Source organism: Rhinopithecus bieti, unplaced genomic scaffold (genome assembly GCF_001698545.2).
Source record: "Rhinopithecus bieti isolate Rb0 unplaced genomic scaffold, ASM169854v2 scaffold_4553, whole genome shotgun sequence".
In the NCBI taxonomy this organism is placed as follows: Eukaryota; Metazoa; Chordata; class Mammalia; order Primates; family Cercopithecidae; genus Rhinopithecus; species Rhinopithecus bieti.
This window is the reverse complement of record NW_016804694.1, coordinates 727,044-737,069: the sequence shown is the minus strand read 5'-3', so window position 1 is coordinate 737,069 and position 10,026 is coordinate 727,044. Positions and strand designations below refer to the sequence as shown.

General features: G+C 47.2%; 2 protein-coding genes across 8 annotated transcripts in view; one reads left to right on the top strand and one right to left on the bottom strand.

The window, feature by feature from the left end:
- MAPK14 (mitogen-activated protein kinase 14) overlaps positions 1 to 2,717 on the bottom strand; it is an 84,783-nt gene extending 82,066 nt beyond the window's left edge. For 2 of the 5 annotated variants that reach the window (XM_017870083.1, XM_017870084.1), the window contains exon 1: positions 2,084 to 2,717. In XM_017870083.1, coding sequence (XP_017725572.1) covers positions 2,084 to 2,199 — 116 coding nt within the window. In that variant the 5' untranslated portion in view covers positions 2,200 to 2,717. The other 3 variants (XM_017870085.1, XM_017870087.1, XM_017870086.1) reach the window with 3 other exon arrangements.
- A 3,109-nt stretch (positions 2,718 to 5,826) lies between these two features.
- Positions 5,827 to 10,026, top strand: part of SLC26A8 (solute carrier family 26 member 8) — an 86,508-nt gene continuing 82,308 nt past the window's right edge. Inside the window, exon 1 of one of the 3 annotated variants that reach the window (XR_001885097.1) lies at positions 5,827 to 6,185. The gene's annotated coding sequence lies outside the window, so the exon portion shown is untranslated. The other 2 variants (XM_017870078.1, XM_017870079.1) reach the window with 2 other exon arrangements.

Below are 10,026 nucleotides of genomic sequence, written 5' to 3'. Positions count from 1 at the left end.
CGTGTTAACCAGGATGGTCTCGATCTCCTGACCTCGTGATCCGCCCGTCTCAGCCTCCCAAAGTGCTGGGATTACAGGCTTGAGCCACCGCGCCCGGCCTCTGCTGGCTTTTATACCACAGAAAAATATACCACTAAAGAAATGTGGAGTTAATTTTAATGGTACTTCACTGTAAATCTGGATCTCCTGTTCCAGTGCAGAGCTAGTCACCAACAGTACCGAACCTTTGCAAGCAATTCAATTGGAGTTCACCCAAACCCTCTATAGTTGAGTTATTCTGCTGTATCACTCCATTAAAATTTAAATAGCATTGAAAACAAAAACGTGATACTACAGAAATGAATGTGTCAATTCAAGAATGAAAAAATGGAAGTATATTAATGAGCTATAAAATATTAAAACAATGATCCAAATACATCTTTGAAAATTAGCAAATCAACTAGATATACACAATATGTATATACTGAATGTATATACATATATTAACATGTATATATCGAATGTAAAATGCTGCAAATCAACTACACACACACACACACACACTCTGAATGTAAAATCCTGCAAATTCCTTTAAAATGTAAACTGCCATGCTGTAAAAATGGGAGAAAGATGTCACTCACGGTGCCATCTGCAACATAAGCAGCTTGAACTAGAAAATGCAATATGATCTGTTGCTGGACACAATTGCACAATCTCAATTACCCAGAAGATTCTACCAAACAGGAAATTCATGATGTGACTTTGGGAAACACAGAAATCATATTTAAAGATTAACACATCCAAAAGCCTGGAATTTGTTCCAAAACAAAAAACGATTTTACAGGCCCTTTTCAAATGACGCATACAATACGAATTACTAAAACACAGAAAAAGCTAACAGTTAAATCTGATATTTAGTTTCAGATCCGTAGCTTTTAAATTATAGAAAATCTAAAATACAGGGTATAAAACCTTCCAGGTTAGAGAGCAGTTAGTGAAATATTTCAGGTCTGGAAATTACATGGTATCGACTTAATTTAAAACACACTCACAGTGTAAATTAAAGCTAAAAAGTATCTCTTCCCTTCCTTTTCTATGTGGTTCCATATCCTTACGAAAACCATCGTGTACCTCAGGCCATAAATGCAGATAACTAGATAAATCCCTGCAAACTCTCAAAGGGACTTTTAAAACACAGTATTCGCAGGAATTATCTCAAAAAATATTTACAATACCTCCTAGCACTGTTAATAATTTTTTGATCTTGAGGGCGCCTTACAGATCCAAATGAAAAAACTGTTTTGTCGAACAATACTTAAATGAGCAGTGGTATGTGACTAATCAGTGAGACTGCCAGTTTCTCAAGCTGCAGTGTTCTTGCAGGCACTACCACCGCCGCCCCTCCACAGAAAGGAAATACGCTTTCAACCGAATCGGAAACACACCACTCAAGCTGGCACAGTGCTCACCGAGATAAAGTCGGTATTTTAAGCTCTATGGATCGCTGCTAATTCAAGTGCGAATTCAAAAAGAACACTTCTCAAGATGGGATTTCGACAGAGGTTTGGGGAAAAAAAAAAAAAAAAAGGCCCGGAGAGAGCTCCCTTCCTGGTCAGTTTTGTTCAGATGACCGCAGTCTTCGGGTTGGGCTCTGCCCTTCTGCTTCTCCCGGCAGCTCCCCGAGCTTGTCTGCTCAGAGGACAGGGTCCGGCGCCACAGCGTGGGCACATCGCGGGAGAGGGTCCTTCTGCTCCAGGTCGGGAGGGAGACCCCCAAGGAAGCAGCCCCTCCCCCGGTGCCTGCCGCCGAGCAGCAACCTTCCGAGAGGCGAAGGCGCAGGGTGCTAGCCAGAACCGAGCTCCAGCACCACCACCTACCTCTCGCAGCGGACTTGAGCGCTGCACACGGTGGACCACAATACCCGCGTGAGTGCAGGGCGAGGGGTGCAGGAGGTGCAGAACAGGCAGAGCTCGAAGGGGCAGCAATGCCCTCCCCCGAGGAAAATTCCTGCCACTTGACGCAACGCAGAGCAGTGGTGCAGGCCTGGCTCTCGGGCGCGAGGGGCCACCCTGCCCACAGCGGCCCCAGGCCCGGCGACACTCACCACACAGAGCCATAGGCGCCGGAGCCCACTGGAGACAGGTTCTGGTAACGCTCGGGCACCTCCCAGATTGTCTTGTTCAGCTCCTGCCGGTAGAACGTGGGCCTCTCCTGAGACATTTTCCAGCGGCAGTCGCCGGGCAAGAAGGTGGCCCTATGGGGCCCCCGCCTGCCCCCGCACCCTCTCCCCGGCCCTTTGCTGCCCGCCCAGCCGGGCGGGGACCTTGCGCTGGTCGCCCGCGCAGGTGCGGCTGTCGCGACCCTGCAGACTCCCGCGCGCGCGGCTGCTGTCAGCCGCCGCGGCTGGATGCGCCCCTGCGACTGAGGCAAGCCCCGCTAAGGGCAGGGACGCGCTCCGGCGCTCAAGGCTGCGCCCGCCGCGATCTCCCTGCACCTTCGTCCCTACAAGGCCGACTCCGAGCTGCGTCGCAGTACTCCCGCTCCAGCTGCTGCGCCCGCTGAGGCTCCAGTGGTCGCGGTTCCACAGCCAGCAAACAGGAGCCTCCCGCAGTACTCTCGCGAGAACAGCTCCCGGGACTCTCCGAGAGCCGAGATTTTACCCAATATGGAACCTCTTCGTGGGCGGGGCTTCGTGAGAGGAGAGGATGGGAGGAGCAGTTCTCGCGAGAAGAGAGCAACAACTGGAGACCAAAGGCAGAAACTCCCAGGGACTGTCTCCTTAGGGGCGCGAAGGCGGACCAGGGAGGGAAGAGATAAGCGGGCAGCATACGCCGCGCGCGCCCCACCGTGGCCGGCGGCTCAAATACCTGGCTCTGTGGTAGAAAACGACAGTGACAAATAGCGTGTCGGGGAGAGTCAAAAGATCTTTAACCGCGAGTAGTTACCAGCAGCGGAGCACCTGCTCAGCTGAACCCCCAAATTCCAAAAATCACTTGCATGAAAAAGAGACAGGTGGCCGGGCGCGGTGGCTCACGCCTGTAATCCCAGCACTGGGAGGCTGAGGCGGGCGGATCACCTGAGGTCGGGAGTTCGAGACCAGTCTGACCAAAATGGAGAAACCCCGTCTCTGCTAAAAATGCAAAATTAGCCGGGCGTGGTGGCGCGCACCTGGAGTCCCAGCTACTCGGGAGGCAGAGGCAGGAGAATCGCTTGAACCAGGGAGGCGGAGGTTGTGGTAAGCCGAGATCGCGCCATTGCACTCCAGCCTGGGCAACAGGAGCGAAAGTCCGTCTCAAAATTTAAAAAAAAAAAAAAAGCGAGACACAGGTTCTGGCCAGAAGGCTGTTGCATTCCCATCTGCTCAAGGACATATGGGTTACTCTACATGTGGGTTACTCTTCGAGACGCTGACGAAATATGTCCCAAAGGCAAATGTTAACCCTACATCAAAGCTGAGGCTTTCCAGGGGCTGGACGCGGTGGCTCACGCCTGTTATCCCAGCACTTTGGGAGGCCGAGGGGGTCGGATCACGAGGTCAAGAGATAGAGAACATCCCGGCCAACATGGTGAAACCCCGTCTCTACTAAAAAATACAAACATTAGCTGGGCATGGTGGCTTGAGCCTGTAGTTCCAGCTTCTTGGGAGACTGAGGCAGGAGAATTGCTTGAATCCGGGAGGCGGAGGTTGCAGTGAGCTAAAATCGCGCCACTGCACTCCAGCCTGGCGTCAGAGGGAGACTCCGTCTCAAAAAAAAAAAGCTGAGGCTTTCCATTCAAACTCTCCTAATAGTTCTTAAACTTACATGCAGAAAAATCACCCTGGGAGTTTAAGATGCAAGTTCACAGGACTCACAGGGAGTCTAATTGGGTAGGTCAGAGGAAGGCATCAAGAGCATGTTTTTTTTTTGTTTGTTTGTTTTTTTGTTTTTTTTTTTTTTTGAGACGGAGTCTCCCTCTGTCGCCCAGGCTGGGGTGCAGTGGCCGGATCTCAGCTCACTACAAGCACCGCCTCCCGGGTTCACGCCATTCTCTGCCTCAGCCTCCCAAGTAGCTGGGACTACAGGCGCCCGCCACCTCGCCTGGCTAGTTTTTTGAATTTTTTAGTAGAGACGGGGTTTCACCGCGTTAGCCAGGATGGTCTCGATCTCCTGACCTCGTGATCCGCCCGTCTCGGCCTCCCAAAGTGCTGGGATTACAGGCTTGAGCCACCGCGCCCGGCCAAGAGCATGTATTTTCATAATACATCTTAGGTAATTCTGATTCAGGAAAGTCTCTGATCAATCTCCCTTTGAGAAGCATTTAAAAAACCATTACACTGAAGATTTGAAACTGACTCCTATCCTGAAGAGCCATCAGTGAAGAGGATTTTAAGCATTCAACTCACACCTCTTCGAGGAGGGAGAATAGGGCAGAAGTCTCATCCAATTTAGGCAAGTCAACTGACCTTTCCCGAACCTTAGTTCCAGCTTCTAGGAGAGAATTCCTGCCCTGCATTCCCGACTAACAGAGTCATTTGTAAAAACTAAACAAGATAAATGTGAATGGGCAAGGCATTATAACCCCATGCCTACATCCATTATCAACCTACGCCTATGCTAAAGCTTGTTACAATGAGCAGAAGAATCAGATCCTGCATCATTGTCTTAGTTTCTTGTATTAGAAATAACTAGGTCCAAGCCAGGACATTTCTCAACATTTCCCGGGATTATTCTATTTTGTGTCATACACACCTTGGAGGGCTCAGACTTTGCCTGTCTTGTCCCAACATCTAGCACAATATCTAGAACATAAAACATGTCCCATAAGTATTTGTTGAAAAAATTGTGAACAATGACCATGATTTCAATTTAAGAAGTGGTACAGGATTCTCAGTCCTCCTCAAGGAAAGCAATATAAAACCAAAAAACAGAGTCATGGGTGATTCATGGAAAGCTGTTTTGCATTCAATGTAGCTTAGCTGGAATTCTCTTATCTACAAAAACATGATGCTTGAGAATGTTCCAAACTAGGGAGGCTAGGAAGCTTTCTAAGAAGTAATGGAGGGTGAAGGGGAAGTAAGAGCAAAAACATGATTGTGAAGAAATGAGGGATGGGGTTGGGGGGATCGAGGGAATGAGGGAATGGTTACAAGGGGTGAGGAGGAAGCTTGGAAGTAGGAATCCTCAGAAATGCACATTTTTATCCTACAAATTGGGATGATGAGGTGAGGGTGAATGGAAGGGTAAAGATAAAGTAAGCAGTATATTCATACACTCATTCAACCAATGTGTATTAAATGCCTACTAGGTGCCAAGCACTTGTAGTTAAAAAGTGTTTAAAAACTACAGTTGCTGCCTGCGTGGAGCTTACAGTCAATGGGAGGGCAATCATTCAACACAAATTCATTGAACACATCCTATGTCCACCACACTGTTTTAGGCACTGATAATAAAACAGTTAATGAAAGGGATAAAAATCGCTGCCCTCATAGGGCTAAGATGATTTACAAGAAGGAATACACAAAGTGCATAATAAGGTAGACATCAACACAGTCATCAAACAAACAAGTGTAAAACTGTAACTGGGCCAAGCAGGAATACAAGGTGGAGTAAGAGACAGCGATAGGGACAGGGATAGGGTGGGAGGAGGGTAAAGGGAGTGAGTGCAGACGGCATGTCTGCATCCAGAGCCGGCGATCTGGGCAGGAAGGTGTCATCCAATGGGGAGAACCAGGCCTGTGGGGCAGCGAGCCTATGGTTGGAGACCTGGGTAACCCTCCTAACCTCCATTTCCTTTTACCGCTTCTGACCTGAGGAAGGCTAAGTCTTCCGGAGACGATAGTGAATTACCGTCTGTGCAGTACACATGTGCATTGCTGTATGTTCAGGGCACGAGGCCTGGCACCAAATAGGCCCTCGATCAAGAACAGTAAAACCTCGGAGAGAGTAGGAGCTTCGGTACCCAGGTTTACCAAGTACCAAGGGGCTCCCACGACTCAGGTATGAGGAGGGCGACCTAGGTACCCCTTTCCCGGCTCCGTAGCCCAGCTGCTCATGCTCCCCTTCCTCGTCCCCTCCCCCACTCTCATCTTCTGCCCGCCCGGAACGTCCGCGGGCTAGACCACAACGGCTAGGGAACCGCCGGTATCCGCGTCCGCAGCGCCGCCAGCCAGGCGGGAGCCGTGTGGGATCCCAGCGCCCGCACTCCCGCCCCCGCCAAGGAGCCAGGTGAGCCGCTGCCGGGAGACGCCCGGGCGCCGGGGGCTGCAGGCGGTGAGCGGCGAGGCCACAGCGGGTCCCATCGCGCGGGCTGCGTACCCAGGTATGCCGCAGAGCTAGGCACGCCGCAGGCGCTCAGTCAGTATCTGTGGAATGAATTAATGACGGTCGTCCCTGGGAGCTTATCTCTCAGGTATTGTCTCTACTTTCAAAGGCCGTGTGGATGGCAATGACAAGAGACAGTGTGCGCGTTTTGCAAGCTGCATCCTTTCAAATTCTCCTGTCTATGTTGTCAAAAGCCCCAGAACTGATGTGCTACCTGCACCCCACCGCCTATCCCATCCATTTCCTCCCGAGGCCTGACTTCCCGGCCGTTTCTCCTCCTTTCAGACCTCACTGCTTTTGTTCATTTTATTCCCTGTGACTGAATCCCCACCCCCACCTCCTTGCCCCTTTCTTTTCATGTCAAATGCCATTGATGTGTCAGGGGCCCCTGTGAAGCCTTCTCCAGCAACCCCACCCCAATAATGAGCATCTCTCCAACACACCGTGTTACAGTCTCCACATTGCACAGAAAGTGGTTGTCCCTTGTGTCCAATGGTCATCCACTTAAGGACTGTCATCTTATTAGTCATCCCCAGCCGCTATTCAAAGTGACTAAAGGATCTAAAGGCCAGGCTCTTTGCTTATACTTTTTCTGTATTCCCAATACATTCTCCATAAAAACCTAAGTAGTAAAGGGTTGTTTCTGATGGAATTACAAATGCTTATTTTGAAATTTTGGAAGTGAATTTCGCCTTTCCATGATTATAGAAAACATAAGAAAGTTCAGGGGGAAGATATTCCTGCAACTAAACTAGCTTTCAAGGTTTCATATCATTTGGGTCAATAGCCATAAAATTTGATTGTATTTAAACTTTTTATTCCTGACTTTTTTTTTTTTTTTTTTTTTGAGACAGAGTCTTGCTCTGTCTCCCAGGCTGGAATGCAGTGGTTCCATCTTGACTCACTGCAACCTCTGCCTCCCAGGTTCAAGCAATTCTCTGCCTCAGCCTCCTGAGTGGCCAGGACTACAGGCATGCCACCACACCCAGTTAATTTTTGTATTTTTAGTAGAGAGGGGGTTTCGCCATGTTGGCAAGGCTGGTCTCGAACTCCTGACCTCAGTTGATCCAACCGCCTCAGCCTTCCAAAGTACTGGGATTACAGGCATGAGCCAGTAAGCCATGCCTGGCCTATTTTTTACTCTTAAAACACTCTGAACACAGATAATGTAAATAATTAGATAAATGGATGGACGGACGGATGGATGGATGGATGGATGGATGGATGGATGGATGGATGGATGGATGGATAAGGGTACTATGGAGGGTGAAAGAGCTAGGCCAAAAGTGCTTGTATTTTAACAGGGCCCCCAAACTTAGCACTGAAAGGCTCATGAAAGATAATCCACTATATTTATAGTGGTACTCATACTTTAATTTTTATCAGAATCACCTGGACAGCTTCTTTGCTTTTTTTTTTTTTCTACCTAGCAAGACCTACTGAATCAGAAACTCTGGGGGCCCAGCAGTCTGGACAGCTTCTTAAAACAGACTGACCCCCAGAGTTTCTGATTCAGTAGGTCTTGCTAAGTGGGGCCTACTCGACAGTAGGAGTTTCTGGTCATTGCATCTTCTTGGGAAGGGTCCTGCTAGTACATGAAATCAATCAAGAAAGACATAATGGAGCTGGAGAAATTCCAAAGAAAATTACTTAAAAAACAATAATAAGGAAACCATGTGTTTACCCTTGCTGCTGTTAGCCAGACATTTGTTGGAGTTCCTTAAAGACAACTTTCCACCTGCTCCTCCTGGCCATCCTCACTGTGGTTGTAGGAGTTTATGACTTGATAACCTCTCCTAGATTATCGTAATATTAATGATCTCCAACTGGCTGTTTTACCTCGGTCTCTCCTATCTCCACCGTCCAACAACTTTTTGTGATGATGGAAATGTTTTATATCTGCACTGTTTAGTAAGGTAACCACTAGCCATATGTGGCTGTTGAGCACTTGAAATCTAGCTAGTATAATTGAGGATCTGAATTTTTTATTTTAAGTTTAAATAGGCACATGTCGCCAGTGGCTACCATACTGGACAACTCAGCTCTAAAACATAACACTGGCACATTTCATCTTCCCAAAGTGCATCTCTGTGCATATTACTACTTCTGCTGAAAGACTTTAAATAAGCCTGACGCAGTGGCTCACGCCTGCAAACCCAGCACTTTGGGAGGCCGAGGCGGGAGGATCACCTAAGATAGGGAGTTCAGGACCAGCCTGGCCAACATGGCGAAGCCCCGTCTCTACCAAATATACAAAAATTAGCCGGGTGTGGTGACGCATGCCTATAATCCCAGCTACTTGGGAGGCTGAGGCAGGAGAATTGCTTGAACCTGGGAGGCAGAGGTTGCAGTGAGCTAAGATCGCACCACTGCACTCCAGCCTTGGTGACAGAGCTGGACTCCATCTCCAAAAAAATAAAAAATAAGAAAAACATATACATACATATGTAGATGTATATGTAAACATATGTAAAGTAATTGACAACATTTAAAAGTCAGAAGATTCCACATAAAAATCTGGCATTATGGCTTCTCCTGGAAAAGATCAGATCTAAGCTATTCCGGGCCCCACATTGACCAATGGCAAGAATGGCTGGAGCGAAGCAGCTTCTGCTGCCTTTGCCAGCCCCACTGTTCCCACTACTCCTTGATGGTCATATTTTGCCTATTTTATACCAATCCTGCTTTAATTTCACTTTCAGAACAAAATGCTGGGTTCTAGACTCTCAATGTGACCCAGGATATCAGGTTTGTCATTAGCAGACTAATTAGGCTTGTTTAGGTTACTGGGAACAAAGAGACTACTCATGGAAGTACATTGGACAATTATATGGGGAAAGTAAGGAAGATTGGGTCTGTATTCCTATGCGTGGGGAAAGAAAGGCGGGGTGGGGGGCGGAATTCCTTACATTTTAATACACAGTTCTACCTTTTTTTCTTTTTGTGAGAGACATGAAGCACTAATTATCTTAAGTGATATATTGTAAAATACCTCTCCCATCCTCTTATGTATTCCCCAGTCACCTCAATGGTTTAGTGAATTTGTGATCTTTAGTTCATGGTTGTTATACAGCATACTACTTCCACCCAATGCTTTGAGGGTAAAAATACAATATATAACTATGGCCCAATTACTTACGTTTTCTAAAATCTTAGTTTTACACCTGTAAAATGAAAGAAATAGTAGTACTGGTATTGTTGTGGAAATTTAATGACATAACTCTTGAAAAAATCTAGTGCAATGCATGGCATAGGATAAATGCCCAATAAATGTTGGTGATGATGATGATGATGATGATGATGATGATGATGATGATTGTTCTGAAGGAAAACAAAGTTGCTGACACATTAAACTTATTTGCAGCATCACCCATCATCTATATAATTGTGTAATCTATATAATTTGAGGGTTTACCAATATATTTTATAGGTATATGGTTTATACATACGCTTTTCTACATTTATGTGGAAGAATTTTAGAGTTTATGCTTTTCTTATTGTTCAAAAACATAGATTATTAAGAATGGTTATACTTTCTCCCAGAGATGGATCCCTATCCATCCTCATTTACTCTATCTTTTCAATCTTTTTAAAAAGCAGGATAGGCTGGGCGCGGTGGCTCAAGCCTGTAATCCCAGCACTTTGGGAGGCCGAGGCGGGCGGATCACGAGGTCAGGAGATCGAGACCATCTTGGCTAACATGGTGAAACCCCGTCTCTACTAAAAATACAAAAAATTAGCCGGG